The sequence below is a fragment of the Artemia franciscana genome, chromosome 7, assembly GCF_032884065.1.
Source record: "Artemia franciscana chromosome 7, ASM3288406v1, whole genome shotgun sequence".
In the NCBI taxonomy this organism is placed as follows: Eukaryota; Metazoa; Arthropoda; class Branchiopoda; order Anostraca; family Artemiidae; genus Artemia; species Artemia franciscana.
In genome coordinates this window covers 8,125,634-8,144,767 of record NC_088869.1, presented here as the reverse complement: position 1 = coordinate 8,144,767, position 19,134 = coordinate 8,125,634, and the positions used below count along the sequence as shown (strand labels likewise).

At 32.5% G+C, this 19,134-nt stretch overlaps 1 protein-coding gene across 1 annotated transcript in view; it reads right to left on the bottom strand.

Moving 5' to 3' along the window:
- The window catches only part of LOC136028800 (papilin-like), a 387,506-nt gene that overhangs the window by 218,366 nt on the left and 150,006 nt on the right, over positions 1-19,134 (bottom strand). Inside the window, exons 11-15 of the mRNA XM_065706703.1 lie at positions 14,505-14,754; positions 13,605-13,784; positions 8,219-8,414; positions 5,128-5,285; positions 972-1,214 (exon numbers count right to left, since the gene is read on the bottom strand). Coding sequence (XP_065562775.1) covers positions 972-1,214; positions 5,128-5,285; positions 8,219-8,414; positions 13,605-13,784; positions 14,505-14,754 — 1,027 coding nt within the window. The remainder of the gene's footprint in view (positions 1-971; positions 1,215-5,127; positions 5,286-8,218; positions 8,415-13,604; positions 13,785-14,504; positions 14,755-19,134) is intronic.

Below are 19,134 nucleotides of genomic sequence, written 5' to 3'. Positions count from 1 at the left end.
ATGTATTTTATTACAACTGATAATTACTATTATATGATTATTACAGTATTATATTCTAAGTTATATTCTTATGCAAATCATTATTTTTCATAACATCCCAGCAGCTATTGGATGTTTTCTTTTCCTTTTTTTGGTGTGGAGGTAATGGGCTTTTGTGGCCCGAGTTTTTACTTGGTGTATGATCTGCCAATAATAATAGTAATGACAATAATGGCAATAATAATAAAAATAATAATGATAGTAGTAATAACAATAATATTAATATTATTATTAAAAATAATAAGTATAATAATAATAATGATGATGATGATGATGATGATAAGAAGCTGAGTTGAATTCCACGAAAATTATCTCAAAAGACACTCTTTTGGGCGTGTACCTTAAGGAAGGAAACGAAAATTTCTATGTTTGGGAACGGACATAGGAGGCAAGAACCCATTTGCAGTGTTCTCAGAACAGTTCATCTGAATAGTTAAATGGGCGGTATTGCATTTTTTTTTTAATGTACTCGCAATCCCACTATCCCAAAATTACTAATTGGCGTTAAACCATTTTTTTCTTCTCATTTAGTCCCCAAATAATTCAGAAGCATCTTTATACTTCTTTTTAAATGAATTATATCCTGTTTCTCCCTCAGAGAGATAGGTGAGAAATCGACCACAATCGGAGAATATATTACTGAACGGACCCACCCACCCTCCCTGGTTCCTAAAATGATATTGGTAAAATAAGTTACTCCAGTATGTATTAAAAAAAGAGTAAAAAAACTTTTTTATCCTGTACCCTCTTTCCAAACTGGCTCATAATTTTCCCCGACTTTACCTTAATCTTGGTGCAAATCCTGATAAATTTCTGCCTTTTAAAGTAGAAAATCCAGTTACCCACCCATCTCTACCCCCAAGCCTTCAAAAAAAGTAAAAAAGAATGACCATCAGCACTGTTACATTAAGACTAAACATAGAGATATCAACCTCTGCTTCGACCTCTCCAGATTCTTCAAAATATTCTTCTTCATCTTCATAATCCTCATCTGTACAAACATCGAGATCAGTATCTGGCAGTGGTGTGGTTATCAAATCAGAGCAATCATATTTATTGCAGGACTCTGTACCAAAAGGAATTTTGTCAGCGTCGCAAGCTGTAGGATTTGATTCTCCATCTGTGATACAGAATATTTTACGTGCCATGATGCCACCTCCACAGTCTTTGGAGCACTAAAATAGAAGAAAATAATTAGCTTCTTGAAATTTGATAAAGGAAAAGGCAGAGGCGTTAATTGTGGCTGGATCACAGCATTTGCCGCCTTCCCAAGATCCCCCCACCTCTCCCCTAAATTTTTTTAAATAACGTTTTTTATTAATTTCATTGTAAAATAGGTTTTGGCATTTTCACTGAAAAATTAATGCCTCCCTAATTTCCGGGAATTGACGCACCTGGGAAATTTAAAACTCAAAGGATGGATTTAGACCGTTATCCTCAATGGTTCATCATTCGTTTAAAGCCTTACTAAAGAAGAACTTAACTTCACAATCCTTGTTACTCCCTAGCCAAAGGTAGTCAACTTACAAGAAAGTGTCAATCAAGCGCAAATGCAGAAAGCTATTTTATGATCAAGTGTCTTGGCCACAGTGTCTTGGTACATTCTGGCCAAGACATTTGACCATAAAATAGCTCTAGCGCTCCTAATAGCTCCTAAAGTCTTTTGAAATACAGTATTTAAGACTTAACAAAGTAAAAACAAACCAGGGCCTGAATAGTCCCATTATAAGCTTTTAAACCCTCTGCAGTGGAAGCTAGGGTCAGTTGGATGAAAAGCGGAGAAATTTGAGTATTTTCAATATTTAAAAAAAAACATTTCGTAATTAACTTAAGATTTGTTAGCATGGTTCCGTTTAGTTGTAGCTGCCACGTCTGCAGTTGTGTCATTTAGTTCTGTCAATCAAGCGCAAATGCAGAAAGCTAATCTGTGGTCAAGTGTCTTGACCACAGTGTCTTGGTACACGGTGTGTAGTAGTTTTGAGATAGCCATTTTATTTAAAATAGTACAAACATTTTGTAACAAGGCTTTTGGGGTTGAAGCAAATCCTCAAAGCCTGGGGGCAAGGATTGTAAGTTATGACCCGGGGACACTTAAGGTTTTATGGAAGGTATGGTTGTAGAAAATTTAGAGGAGGCTCATTTTGTTTAAAATTGGAATTTCTAGTTCCATTTTAAGAGTCCAAAATGATGGAGGACAATTAGCCTCCCCCTCCCCTCGTCTACCCCTCTTTTCACCAATACGAATCTGATTGAAATTTTGAGATAGCAATTTTGTTAAAGATAGTCCAAAGAACATATAACAATGCATCTAGGGTTGAAACCCCCACGTGCTCTGAAATAGTGTTGTAAGTCATGCCCTGGTGGCATAAAAGGTTTTTGTTGGTCAAAGGTGAGAAGTATTAAGAGGTCAGTAGAGCCAAACATAGTATTTTGTTTGAACAAAGGCTGATCTTTCAATTCAATGTGTCTTTTATAGAATTTGTTACTAATTCCATCCTATTGGAAATAACACAAGCATGAGAAGTTCCGTCATTCCAATGATAATAGCCTAAGAACACAAGGCCGCCTACAGAAACTGTCAAGATCAAGCATGAAAAAAATATTTCTGGGGATACAAAAGAGAATCATAGGCAGTGCAATAGCGCTACCTAAGTAAAGAATGATGTAGGAACAACGTGTTATTTAATTTATTTTTTGGCTTTCTTAGACCAGGAATCTTCATATAAAAGGGGTTGTCGCAAGAAGTTAGAAAGGGGCTCATTCAATTTGAAATTCAAAGTTCTAATACCCTTTTTAAGAGTCGAAAGCAATTAGAGGGCAACCAGCCCTCTTAAGAGAATACTTTAGAAGAGATCTTAGTGAGCAATCTGGCATACTGTTTCCTAACATTATTCTTTTTTGTGTCATAGAGTGGACGAGTTGTCCCTTTTCTTGCCTTGTGGTCACCAATGCTGATAAGGTATAAATTTGTGTTCCTTAACAGATAAAAGAACAAAAATTCCAGGAATTGAATATTACAAAACAAAATAATGACGAACAAACCAATAGATAGAAATAAAAATAACTCCCAAACAAAAGCTTTACAACTTAATCATATAAAACCAAAGATAAAGAACCTCAACGTCATTGATCCAATGAATTTCAACTAAGAATAGTAAAAGTAGATTATTCATTCAAAACCATCCCTTATTAATATTAGCTTTTCTGCTGTTTTTGGCTGTTAACGTCGCACAGTTTTTAAATGAAACATCAAGATGATGGTGTAAAGATATTTTTGTTTAGATTGCACGCCATCTTTTTATATTAAAATAGTATGGGAAATTTTAAGGGTGTTTTCACCCCTGGCTGTACTAAAAATTGGATTACTTGTCAAATTTCTTTATACGGCAATATTTCTATGAGTTAGCGGACAAAGATGTCATGAGCAAATTTTACGGGGGAAGGGACGAAGAAAAATTATACACAAAACAGCATTTGATAATACATGCAATGCATCACAACATTACAATACATAGGTAATAGACACGATACATCACAGGATAAGTAATATTAATCTTGGGTCCCCTCCATACACAACACAAAAAACAACATAAAAAAGTAACAATAACAAAAAACACAAGTTTAAATTACTATCCTTTCTTTACTACTTCATTAACATATTTGCAAAAATGAATGATCATCGTTTTTTAAATTGTTTGCAAGATATCAAAAACTGAAGGGTTTTGCATAATATTTCATCTTCATTTTAAGTTTTATATATAAAGATTATTTTAATAAATATTGTACAACACTTTTTGTTAAAGTGATATTTATAATCAACCCTGTTCAATAAAATACGCGGGGTTAGAAACTCAGCTATGAATGAGGGGAAGCTTATACAAGATGTATATGAGTGATAGATCATAAGAGAAGAAAAGAGATCATAAGAGAATAAAGGAATGTAAAGAAAGTAGAGAGAGCACTAAATATAAATTAAGGGTATGTAAGGGAGGCCTAGGATAAAATTATTGAAGATCTGGAAGATTCAGCCAAATAGCATATTAGTAAAATATTGTGATGGTATGTTAATAAATTGAGACAAAGTAGTCAGTCTGGACTTCTCGTAACGATGAAAATGGGGCCTCAGTAATAAAGTGCCAAAGAATAGAACTTTTTGAGAATGTAATAAACCGTGATGAAATTACAGGAAAATAACATAGAAATGAATGAAAATGTTTGTGACACTTTGGAAGTGAAGAAATGTTTATTTTACGAGGAAGAATTAGAGCCAGTGCTTAAAAAATGATAAGGCTTCAGATGTCAATAGTGTTGTAAATAAATGCCTTAAATATGGTAGTTTTGAAGCTAGAGATAAACTATTGAAGATTATGAATATAATTCTTGAAAAATTGAAGTGCTTAGCGATTTAGGAAATTCTAATTAAACGTCCCTAATACTTTAAATAAGCCTAAAATAAAGTAGTGAAGGTAATATTCTAGTTTAGCTACTTTTTGCTATCTTGGAAAGGAGTTAGGCTAGGAAAATAAAACTTTCAGGGATGTGTCTACATATGTCCTTGGAAGGTATTTTGAAATACCTGTCTCCACTCCTTCTAGAGGGCCCTGACCTTTGATGACCTTTAAAAACTTTGTCGTATAAAAGTGAAACCTTGCAAAATAAATCCACTGCTTAAATGAAGTACAACAAAACCGTTTCCAGCTTCACAACTTTGCTCATTCCTAATTCATTAGGTTTCAAATATCCGCAAATACATTTTCTAAATATAGAAAAGAACTCTTAGATATGGTTTAAAATTCTACTCAAACAACAGGAATTGCCTTTTAAAAAAAAAAACTGATAACAGAAAATTAAGGTAAAATGATGTTTTGTCAAAGACCTGTGAAGTAAGCAAATTTCTAAGATTCAGTAATCAGAAGAGGGTTAACACGGTAGCTTGGCAATACCTTCTCAGAGTATATTTTTGGCCCTGGATTAATTACTGTAAGTTCCACTTTCTTTGCCTTACCCCTTTACAAGATAGCAAAAAGAAGTTAAACTAGAATTTTTCCCTAGTAAAGACAACACACACAAAAATTACAAAACTTTTACCTTTGAAAATGGACCGGTAAACCATTCACCTTGACATTGTTCATTGTGGCATTCAGTCGTGTTTTCGTATCGTTTTGTTGGGTCGCAGAGTTCGTCTGATACTTCAGTCACACAATCACCCTTTTTTGAACCACAGAAGACACGACGGGTCTGAATGCCTTTCCACAAAAAGAAGCCATTAAAATCAGCAAATGTTATAAGCAAAATTCAGCTAAGTCTAAGCAAATTATCAGTTCAAATGTATCAAGCAAATCGGTAGCCTTTGTTCTTTACTTTTTACGGACAATATTTATTTAAAACACTACACACATAAAATGACAACATGCTCATAAGAGAGCAAAAGAACTGAAAGTAGGGAGACTTTTAATAAAGGGCCAGAATTAAAAATAAACTCTACAGACACACAATTATAAAATAACATGCCTATAAGAGAGCACAAAAATCGAAAGTAGGGAGACCTTTAAAAAGGGCAAGAATTGAAAATGAAACACTACATTCATATAATTATAAAATAACATGCCCATAAGAGAGCATAAAACTGGAAAGTAGGGAGATCTTTAAAACACATGAAAGTAAAAATTGAAACTAGCATAATGAGCGTAAAAGCTGCAGGTAATAGGACCTTTAAAAAAGGGTACGCATGAAAATGAAACACTACATATATGCAATTATAAATTAACATGCCCATAAGAGAGCATAAAAATGGAAAGTAGGGAGATCTTTAAAAAAAAGTAAAAATTGAAAGTAGTATAGTGAGCGTAAAAACTGCAGGTAAGGGGACCTATAGAAAAGGGCACGCGTGAAAATGACACACTACATATATGCAATTACAGAAATAAGATACCCATAAGAGACCATAACATGGAAAGTAGGGAGATCTTTAAAAACATTAAGGTAAAAGTTGAAAGCAGCATAATGAGCGTAAGAACTGCAGGTAAGGGGGCCTATAAAAAGGGTACGAATGAAAATGAAACATTACATATATGCAATTAAGAAATAACATGCCCATAAGAGAGCATAAAAATGGAAAGTAGGGAGATCTTTAAAAAAACATAAAGGTAAAAACTGAAAAAAGCATAATGAACGTAAAAACTGCATGTAAGGGAACCTTTAAAAAAGGGTACGCATGAAAATGAAACACTAAATATATGCAATTATAAAATAACATGCCCATAAGAGAGCATAATAATGGAAAGTAGAGAGATCTTTAAAAAAAATGAAAGTAAAAACTGAAAGTAGCATAATGAGCGTTAAAACAGCAGGTAATGGGACCTTTAAAAAAGGGCACGCATGAAAATGGAACACTGGACATATGCAATTATAGAAATAACATGCCCATAAGAGAGCATAAAAATGGAAAGTAGGGAGATGTTTAAAAAAAAACATAAAGGTAAAAATTGAAAGTAGCATAATGAGCGTAAAAACTACAGGTAAGGGGACCTTTAAAAAAGGGCACGTATGAAAATGAAACACTACATATATACAATTATAGAAATAAGATAACCATAAGAGAACATAAAAACTGAAAGTAGAGAGACCTTTAAAAAGGGCAAGCATGAAAATAAATATTGAAAGTAGCGTAATTGGTGTAAAAATTGGAAGTAGGAAGACCTTTAATAAGGGCAAGGATTAAAATAAAACACTACAGAAATGCTATTACAGAATATCATGCTCATAACAGAGCATACAAATTCAAAATAGGCAGACTTTTCAAACAGGAAAAGTAAGAAAATCAAATTTGCATGGTTTTCTAACCCCACTCCATTCAAGCTTGACAAACTACATGCAAACACATATTTTTCAATAATTTGATTTAAACCCATTTTCCAGCGGTCCCCTAATTTTTTCCCAGAATAAATCGTAAGGAAAAACAAACAAAAAAACAAAATATTATCAATAGTCCACCTTAACCCCAAAGTACAAATTCAATTGTGGGAAACGCATTTGTTTAATTTTCAGTTCAAATGTTTGAAAAGACAAAAGACAGGTGAGCAATTATTGCAGTAATAAACGCTTTCAGCAGATTATTATAAAACTTTAGCGTAAAGAGCAGGGCGTTAAGAATGGGGCAGTCCTCCTTATGCACAGAAAAACTTCTGCTAGCTTTTAGCATTAATTTCGCTTTTAACTTCAACTTGAAAAAATACATATTTTCCATTTAATAAAAATATAGCGAATTATGAAAATATAAAAATCTGTTTGTAATAAGCAGAAAGCGCGATACCCAAATTTGACAAAACTAGACTTATTGAATTTAAAGAGCTAAACAATATTTAAATATTTGCAGAAGAGCTGAAATTAGACATTTTCACTTTCTTTTGTGACTTCCATTTCTTCTTTCGTCCTTGCAATATTCTTGGGGGGGGGGCTTCCTATCCCATCCAGACGGTTTTCTCTTTCTCTTCTTCTCCCTTTCTCTCTATCTCCCTCTTTTTTTCTGTATCTTTCTCTCTTCTCTTTCTCTGTCCTTTTTTCTCTCTCTCTCTTTTTCTCCGTCTCCCTCTCTTTTCTCTGTCTCTTTCTCAATCATTCTCCCCCTACCCCTCTCTATCCTTTTCTGCCTGTCTGTTTAAACACACAACCCTTCAATTGTTTCTCCCTTTAATGCTCTATAATAAATTTTACACGTCCAAATGGTTTACCTTAGTCATAACGGGTTGTGATAGATTTTATGTAGTAAATATATACTACAGAGGTGCATAGAGGCAAAATCGATTGTACAATATAACTTTTAATTCAGTTCCAGAGAATATTCCAATGCTACTAAATTACCTTGATCACAGAATTACAATAAATAGGAGAAACCATATCTTATGTTCTTTTAAAAAACATTGAAATAGATGTCCAAATCCCAGGAGAATAGTTTCAAAAACAGTAATTTCAAATCTTAAAAAATAGCTAACCTAACTAAAACTACACTAAAAGAATGTTCGTTTAATCGTTAAATTTTCGCCCTGAATTTGGCAAAAATATATACCAAAAGGGTCCCCTAGAAATAGATTAATTTCTAATATTTTTAATCAAAATTATTTATATTCCCGAATTGGTACGTGAAAAAATAGAAATAATATAATAAAACATGGACTCCTACCAGCTCCACAAGTGCTAGAGCACTCACTCCACTCTGTGGCATGCCATCCATGTTCACACAATGTGGCATCAGCGCATGGTCTTTCTGTATCAGGTCTACGCAGAGCTTGACAGAAGGTTTCATTCACCACTGATCCGGCTGGGTCAACACAAAGAACTGACCTAGTTTCAACTGTCAAACCACAACGATCATTGCACTGCAAAAGTAAAAAAAAAGATTAGTTATAGATTAAAAGTTTTCCAAAATAAAAGGGAAAATACACATATCCATTTTCGAATAAGTCTTATTATTGGTTTTTTCTTAGTTGTTTTATGCTGGAAAGATCAAAGATCAAAATAGCATTTTTATGTATAAAGATTGATCATCTTTAACTAAGGAAACAAAAGATTAAATGAACTAAACATTATTATAAACTAAAATATTTATATTTTATATTTAACTTATACTATATTTATATTTAAGTTTCATATTTTAACATTTTTTTATAGTTTATATTTTATTTATGTTTTATTTATATTTAATTTAATTCTTTTTTGTTACTTTAGGTTATAAAATAAGAATACTTTATTTACATTTTATAATTGTACAATCAAAAGAATGCTTTTTTTACAATAAGAATACTTTTTTTAATTTACGAATTGTTTTTCATCGTATTTTGATTTAAAATATTTAAACTAAAACATTTATATTCTTATAAATAAACATAAGATAAACTAAATATTATTTTATGCTTAAAATTTATTTTAAAGATAAAAATATGCGTTTTAAGATTAAAATATGCATAGCATGCCTGAAAACAGTTAAGAAATCCAAATAAAAAATAAACAGAACAAATTTGAATTGCTATTAATATTTGTTTTAAGTTGTTTTATTTTAATATTTATTTTAATTTTAATATTCATTTATTTTAAGTTAATATTTGTTTTATTTTAAGTTAATATAAGTTTATTTTAAGTTAATAATAAGGCTCGAATCCCATACACTCCCCTCTATCTGGATACGACCCTGTTCCCTGTATAAAACAAAGGACGAAATAAGAAACAAATACTATACAACATTCAGAGACTTTGCCTAGGCAATTACCAAAGTTGTACCAAAATTACATGACAGCATGGTAATCCTCTTGATAAATTGTGATCCTATACTTTTAGCCTTATAATTATAATAATAATATTATTAGTAGTAGTACCGGTTAGCATCAAGTGCTTGTTTTAATAAATTTTATCGCAGCTTTAAAAAATGTCTTATGAACCTGTTGAAACCTAACCTCTTGAGATTGATATACGGGTAGCTTGCCAAAAAGCAGTCAAAACAAATAAATCAAAAATAAACATATCAATAATTGAATCGATCTTGCTAGTTGTTTATTCAGACATTAAACAAGTGCAAATTTGAAATAGGAAAATAATTCGAAAGATTTAGTATCAGTCAGTAAAACAATCTTATATCTTTAAAAAAAAATGTCGAACTTTCTCTCTGATTTTTTGTACAGGTTTCTAGCTTTTTATGATGACTATCCATTTTTTTCATATTTTCACAGCTCTTGGAAGACATTTTTTGTAGAAAACCCTAGATGGCATTACAACTTCATTAGAGGCATTTTCTAGTGATTTTACCAATAGGTGATTAGGTGCTGTTGCAGGGTTAACAATAAGTAAATAATTAGTTTGATTATAGTCAGCTAAAGGAGCCTAGTAATTACAGTGATTCTTATAATTCTAGTCAACCAAATACATTTAAGTAAGAGTATATTACGATACTTTGAGTAAAAAAAGGGGCCGCGAAATAAGTAAAAAAAAAAAGATATATATACATATATATATATATATATATATATATATATATATATATATATATATATATATATATATATCATGAAAAGAGAAATCACCAATGCCACAGCACAAACACATAAAAAAAAAGAAAAAAAAAAAAAAGAGACAGAAGGAGAAAAGGAAGACTGTTTTCCTAAATTAGTGATTAATATAGACCAGCACTTGAATGAGGCCTTAACCCTACTCATCCATACAATCACACAGGTCAAACAGCATAGCCAAACACAATCAACCATAAAGAATAATCCATGGACAGGCAGTCATGTCGTCAATAAGTATAAGTCGTCATTTACCAAACAATAGAAAAAATAATAAAGAAAAATAATTCAGAGGCAACAACCCAACACAAGGGCTCATCAGGAGAATACACTGGCCTATAAGGTTTCGCCACTTTAAATTCTCTACCCAGCCAAGTGTTGTGCTACCACAGAATATCCATGGCATCCCCGTGTCAGGTATCACCCCCAAAATACATGCCTATGAAAGAAAAAAACCAGCAAATGTAAAACAACCAAGTAACACCAAAACAAGCTTATCCTGTTAATATATCCCTCTTTTTTTAGCAACAATAGGTAAACTAAATATGATAAAATTTACCAAATCACAAATATTAACACATTGCAAAAAAAAAAAAAAAAAAAAAAAAAATAATGAATAAACAATTATAGAATTCATCTTTACCGTGTGGCTATTTTTAAAAAAAATCCGCTCTATTAGAAACACAATTCAAAATAAATGGCGCTGCATCATCATTTGTCGAACCTCCGAAATTAGTTGAAAATTTCTTTAAGTATTTCCAGATAATTCTTTTGATATTTATTTAAAAGTTCGTTATAATGAAAACTAAGTTTTTTAAATTGCCAAGTTAATTTATTTGCAGAAAAACCTCTTGATATCAATTTTTGGCTTAAGATTTTACATCTATTTTTAAAATCAATATAATTACTACAAATCCTTGCATAACGAAGTAACTGTGAGAAAAACGCAGAATATGTGATATTTGAGTGTATATTACTTTCAGGGAATGGGAAACTAATCACTTCAAAATCAAAATCCTCCGTTTTATTATACATTTTAAAACTTAATTTATTATTATCACAAATTTTAACATTTAAATCTAAGAAATGATTTTCATGACCAGCGCCATGACTAGGTTCAAGAGTAAGCTCTGATGGATATATATTTTTAGAAATATCAATGAAATCCTTACAATTTAAGACCAAAATATCATCTAAATATCTTTTATTATTTGACAAAACATGTTTTAAATTATTTGGATTATTCTTATCCATCATATATTTATATTCTAGTTGACTCAAAAACAAGTCAGCTATAAATGGGCTGGCATTCCCCCCCATGGGAATTCCCACGATTTGCTTGTACAAATCACCACCAGATCTTATATAAGTATTGTATAAAACAAATTCTAATAACTCAAAAATCATATCCAAGCTGTAACATCTCAAGTTAACTGTGGTATTAAAGCAATTTGTCCATATAGCTTTTTTATTAAATTTGTCAGCTATAAATGGGCTGACATTCCCCCCCCCCATGGGAATTCCCACGATTTGCTTGTACAAATCACCACCAAATCTTATATAAGTATTGTATAAAACAAATTCTAATAACTCAAAAATCATATCCAAGCTGTAACATCTCAAGTTAACTGTGGTATTAAAGCAATTTGTCCATATAGCTTTTTATTAAAAGTGTCTATTTTTAAGAACCTTTTACTAGATAAGAGGAAAGATTTCTTGATAACAGTTTTTAAGTTATCAAACACTACATTAAGTGATAAATTATTATACATTTTCGCAAAATCGAAAGACTCAATTCTTTTAGCTGAAACCATTGTTAAAGACTCTATCACCTGCAGTGAATTATTAACACTCCAATATGGATTAAAATTCGAAAACTTTTTGATACCAGAACAATAGGTTTTAAGTTTATTTACAATTTCCTTTAAAACTAAAGAGAGGTCAGTAGCAGCAATGCGGGTTGGACATTTAGCTGCTCCAGCAATAAACCGTGGTTTAGGGGGATTCTTATGAAATTTTACAGTCCAATATAGGAAAGGGAACTTTTTATCATTGTCATTTATTTTAATATTAATTTTTAAAAAGTATTTCTTTAGTCTTGTCAATTAAATCTCAATACAGCTTCTGACAAATTATGGCAAAATTATTATTAGCTTTATCCACTGGCACAATTACAAATTCATTCTGTAGATTAGCAATTGCTTGTTTAATCTTCGCATTATAAAATAATGATTTAGTGTTACTATTTTTTAAATTAGAATATATTTTATTTCTTATTCTACTAATAATTAAATTCTTCCAACTTTGAAAACTCTCTTTACTTTTATTCTCTTTCTTACACCACTAATCAATAAATAAATCAAAATCATTTTCCAAGCCATCAAGAACACTCGATGGTTTCAGATAATGAGAAAGACGGAAATTAGCCCCTTTATTCATTATAATTTGAAGATCATCTTGCTTTATTATTGACAAGTCCCCTGTTATAACATGTTTGTAAGTAGGATTTACAAATGGGCCAAGTTGCTTACAATTACAAACCGGTTTCCAATTTATATCACTATATAATCTTTTAAGTATTAAATTATAATTAAAAATAATTTCACATGCCGCTGATTTAAAATTTCTGGTAAATTAATATCTTCAATCTGCTTACAAGTAAAATTAATAGGTAAATATAATCTGTTATACTTATTACCAATCTTATCAAACTTTTTCTTTTTTGAAATAAATTTCGTTTTAGTTAGAATGCAAATTGTATCATATATTACTTTAAAATTATATTCAAGAGCTAAGTTTGATTAAATTCCTCTTGGATAAATTATTTAGACATTTTATTACAGAAATCATACCCCTAGATTCAAGTAGCTGGCGTAAATCTATAGAAAGCATATGTAACCTAATTTTAACTTTTACCATCCAAGCTTGCATAACACTAAAAATTTGATTCATAGAGCTAATTGAATCCAAACAAAGAAAAAGAAAATTCGGAAATTCACCGGTGAATGTTGACATTACCAGATTTCAGAGATTCATAGTAATATTTGCATATAATAATAAAATTCCTGACTCGAAGAAACTAAATTAAATAGATAACAGCAGTTAATTAGTGAAATTCACGGAATGACGAAGAAAACGGAATGCTAAATTGAACTATGGCACGTTTTGTCTGAAAAAAGCTCTGGGCCCTATTGAAATGGAGTTTCAACTTAGTCATTGGGTTCAAGTTGCCCAATGTAAAGTAATAGGACAACCTGGTGCAATAACTGTTATAGTGTGCCAACAGCATCGCATCAAATTGCTGTACCAACAGCAACATCAATTGAGAGAATATACTTTTAAATTTCATGATTTTCAATATGTGATTATTTTATACAAAACCATAAAATGGGTATATCTTCAAATTCAAAATTATTTGGAGACCAAATACAAATCATTCTTTTACTTCTTAAAATCATGACTTTGAAATAAATATAAAAAGTAATAAATGATCAGGAAAGAACTAAAACTTACCCCACTCCACTGTGACGCAATCCAATCGACTCCTTCACACGGCCGTAGGTGGCAGAATTCTTCCTCAAGAGGGCGCTCCTCTCCACAGGCATCATCATCTAATATTTCAATGGTTTCGCTAATTTTTCTATGACATGTGACTTTGCGACGTCTAATGCCTTCTCCACATAGCTGATCGCACTAAGAATAAAATCCAACATTTTACATTTTATAAATTTATATATTTTTGATTACAAATTCTATATTGGAATAGTAAAAAAATTATCCACATAGCGGATTCTACTAGAAATACAATAAAGATTTCACATTTTATTAATTTAGGAATCTTATACTGAAAACCTGTATTTTAATTATAATAGATTTTCTTAACATAGTTGGCTACACTAGAGATAAAATAAAATTTGATATTTTATTGACTTATATAATTTATATTAAAAATTATGTTATTTAATTATGAAAAGTTTTTCCCGCATATCTCGCCGCAATAGATATAAAAGAAAAATGTCGCATTTTCTATTAATTTTTATATTTTATATTGCAAATTTTGTATTTTAGATATAAAAGAATTTCTCCACATAGCTGATTACCCTAGGCAAAAAAAAAATTCCATATTTTCTATTAACTCCTCAAAAGTGTATCCCATAAAAATCTGTCTCTGGGGGAGAGAGGGAATTAAAGTTTTTCAAGGTTTCCAAGAGGAGTTTTTGGAACAAATTCTTTTTTAAGCAAAACAATCAACCTATTTTAGCAAACGGAGACAGCTGCCACAAATCAGTTGGAATAGTAAATGAACGAAATCCGTTTAATCAGTTGAGGTTATATTGGATTTGGGTACTTTTCAACGACTATTTATTTCAAATTTTATTTTAAGTAATTCAAAACTGAGATAGTAAAACTTACTGGTCCCCAGTCCTCCAAATAGAAAGAAGGGCAGATCAGGTCTTCATTGCACTTTTGGAATGAAATTGGCTTAGATCCAATATCTTCAAGGCAAACTTGATCAGGAACAACAGATGGGTAAAGACCATTCATTTGCTGCTCGCAGTATACTGTACGAAATTGTACACCACCGCCAATCCCGCAAGAGACACTGCATTCTGTCCAATTTCCAATAAACCATTTCGCCGGGCAAGGATCAGTATTACAGGGTCTGCAAATAATAAAAAAATAAACACAAATATAAAGTTTATTCTTCATCGTTCTCTGCCATCGAGCCTTGTATTCCCGGCTAAGAGCCTTACTGCAGGTTAAACAAAGATATGTGTGCATTTATTGTTTGTTCATTATAAATGAATAAATCTAGCTTTACATCACAGCTCATATGCCAATACAGTTATGAAAACTCCTATCTTGCCCATGAGAAGCTTTTGGTACAGAGCTCTGAACTTGGCGCTTCCACAACGCCCGTGCTCTGACGCGTAGATCGTACTACAACACCATAGACGGGAACGCAATTTTGTTTTGTTGCATACACAGCTTAGATACCAATACCAGTTTCCTGTTACCAATTAGATATCAATACCAGTTTCCTGTCTCCAGCCGCTAGCATCGCTACCGTCCACTGTGTCCCAAAAAGAAATCGAGTTTCCATAACTGAATTGGTATCTAAGCTGTGCTATACATCTCTTTATTTACTTATCCCGCTAATAAATGTTCATCTTTGTTTTGTGCACATCTGTTGTAACAGATTTATGAACAATCGATATAGACTTATAATGAGATCGATAATCATTATCTATTTATAGTAAAGGTTCAAAACTTCAACTACGATAATAAAGCACAAGAAAGCTTCAATATCCAAGAATCAATAGGAACTTTTTTTTATACTGAGGCGGGCACCTACGAAGATGGGGAGGGAAAGGCTGTATACTTGCACCCCCTCAAATCAGGTACCCCTCTGGAAATTGTGCGCGCACCCAAAAGTAAATTCATGTATGCTTGCCAGTACATATGCTATGGTATTTAAATGATTTGTCTGACACTCTATGAAGATGAACACGAAGATCAGGACGTTTACCGTACCAAGACCGTTTACTGGATGTTTACGACGAGCGACATCGAGATCTGGATGTTTTCTGGGTATTTTTTACCCTCTTTGCTAACCAGCGTTACTCCGGTCTGAAGTAATGTGTAAGGACATTTAATTATTTAGTATGATTTTGCTCGAGAACAATTTATAAGCTTGATTTTATTTTATATTATAAGGTATACTTTCAATTTTTGAGACATTTCAAGTTCCAAATTGGAACTGCAACCCTTCGTATTAGGCAAGAAGAACATCTAGGGCTGCCACTTGATTCATCTTGAAATTATTTCGGTTACCATAGTGGCGTCACAAATTGCTACGCACATGGAACGAATATGGTGGCCTTTAGTTTTCACTATCAATATTTTCATTCCACTCATCTGATTGGAAGCAAAAGCAAGCATAGCATCTTGATTAGTTACAAACTAAGTATTAGAACCTAGTTTCGTTCCAATATTCTTACGTCAGATGTTGTTGCTATCACCTGACAAGGTCAATGACTAGGGTATGCTGTAGTTGACTATGGTAAGTAAATTGACGGAAAATAGTACCAAACTCCGTGACTAGGGTGTACTCTAGTTAACTACGGTAAGTAAGTCAAGGAAATATAGTAATAAAAATGGAGCCACAAGTACCAAACTCCGTGACTAGGGTGTACTCTAGTTGACTACGGTAAGTAAGTCAAGGAAATATGGTAATAAAAATGGAGCCACAAGTACCAAACTCAGTGACTAGTGTGTACTGTTGTTGACTATAGCAAGCCGATGGTAAATAGTACGAAAAATGGGACCACAGGTACCAAGCTCAGTGACTAGGGTGCCCTGTAGTTGACTATGGTAAGAAAGTCAAGGAAAGACAGCATGAAAAATGGAGCCACAAGCTTTGCAAATTTCAAACTTTGCAAGTGCTAAGCGAACAGTGTAAATTGTTGTATCTTAGGATGGAATTTACAGAAGAAAAGAACAGTCGCTTACACGGTAATTTTACGACACTACTTATGACCAAGGTTCTAAACAAAGGGGGGTTCAGAGCTGCTAAAATTCTCTGGCTTTAATTATGACATTTCAGTCATATAGTAAAATACATATGCATGTCTTCTTGGGCGTTTCCCAGAAGAATATTGCAACGACTTTCAAAAACTAATAGGAGTTGCGTTTCGACGCTTGATACAACTGTGTCTATTGCTCATTTGCGTGCAAGAAAATAAAATTTGTAACGACTTTTATTAATACATTTTAAATCACTAATATTTATTGGCTGTCAGTAATATAAAATAGTTGTGGAAATAGAGCAGTTATTTCCCACATTGCTAATACTTTAATTACCATATGCATTGGAATGTGAGTAGTTGGGGGGGGGGAGCTTCAAGGGGAGCAGTTTCCTTAAAATATTCAATGTCTCCCTACGTAAGTCCTAGAAAATGAACGTTAAGCTAGGTTTTTGCAAAACACAAAGCGATCCCAATTGAAAATCTTAGCTAAGCAAATAATTCATGGATGTGGGTTATTTCAGTTAGGTCTACAGCTATGGAATTGCTTTATGCAAGAAAAAATTTTTTGATTACCCACTTTTTTTCTTTGACAAACAAAAATTTTATTCAATCTACTGAAAGCGTATATAGAATATATTTCTTTTAGTATTTCATAGCCTAGACTACTTTGAATAGGGATATTCTTCAGCTCCAAATGGACTATGAGATATTTTATTTATTTATTTATAACCCACAAATGAACATTAGAAATGACACTCCAGAGTAAGTAAGTGACACTCCAGAAAAGTAAAATAAATCATTGCAAGATACTAAATATCATTATGAAACAATAATCATGGATATCAATATTCATGGAAATGATAACCGATAATATTAATAATCGTAACAAAATATAAGTTCTCTCCCACCAGACATTAGAAAATACCTCTTTTGTGGCATTTTCATTGAAAATGACCTTTCGTAAGTAATTTCATTGAAAAAGTGAAAAACCGCACTTCTGCCCTCCCCCAAATTTTTAAAAGTAACTTGGGAGTAATTGCAAAACGCTTTTTTCGCTATATTTGTTAGAAAACTAAACATAGAAAGCTTGTCCCCCCACCTGTTTCCAAAAAACACATTTTACCTCTCTCCCCTAGATTTTTGTAAAATGACACCACTGGTAATCAGTGTTGGGCTCTCTGAAAGCTCTCTATAATCTTCTAAAAGTAAATTTCATCTTACCTTAGACAACAATTATCGAGGGGTTACCACCTTTCAGATATCACACACACGAGGTGACGCATGCGAAGCGTGGCGGAACTACATCAATCTTTGCTGAATATGCCACACGTGGTGGAGTTTCGCCAAACGCGGTAGAACTCAGCGGTGCCCGTGGCGCTCCAAGGTGCACCAGACGACGAAAAATAGATACCCCCCGAAGTATTTAAAGCAAAGTAAACCAAAAATAATAGATTTGTCTATGCATTTCACGATATGCTGTAATGAACACTAGGACATCAGTAAATACTTACAACCTCAAATACAAAGCGCCAGCTACAAATATCATTTAAATAAGAATTTTATTGCGACTTCATATTTTGCTTCTTATAGCATATAATTATCCACCTACATGAACTTCCACGTAACATAGCATGCAGAATAAATATATGCAAGAGTAAAATGTTATTCGAGAAATAAACAAGATCGCCTACTCATCAACCCACAATTTGTACTTTACAATCCGAGTGAATTATTAACTGAACTGACATTAATATCTAACTATAACTGAGTCATAAATATCAAACAGTTCGTGGTAACGAACTGTAGTAAGGAGCGACCCGGCTCAATAGTAACCAAAACTCTAAAAAATGGAATTTTGATACCAATAGCTACATCAAAAGAAACGCATTTTAATGCTGGTTTTAAATGTATAAGTTTCATCAAGTTTAGTCTTACCCATCAAAAGTTACGAGCCTGAGAAAATTTGCGTTATTTTAGAAAATAGGGGGAAACACCCCCTAAAAGTCATAGAATCTTAACGAAAATCACACAATCAGATTCAGCGTATCAGAGAACCCTACTGTAGAAGTTTCGAGCTCCTATCTACAAAAATGTGGAATTTTGCATTTTTTGCCAGAAGGCAGATCACGGATGCGTGTTTATTTGTTTTTTTGTTTTTTTTTGTTTTTTTTTCCAGGGGTGATCGTATCGACCCAGTTGTCCTAGAATGTTGCAAGAGGGCTCATTCTAACGGAAATGAAAAGTTCTAGTGCCCTTTTTAAGTGACCAAAAAAATTGGAGGGCACCTAGGCCCCCTCCCACGCTAATTATTTTCCCAAAGTCAACGGATCAAAATTCTGAGATAGCCATTTTATTCAGCGTAGTCGAAAAACCTTATAACTATGTCTTTGGGGACGACTTACTCCCCCACAGTCCCCGTGGGAGGGACAACAAGTTACAAATTTTGACCTGTGCTTACATATAGTAATGGTTATTGGGAAGTATAGAGGCGTTTTCAGGAGGATTTTTTTTTG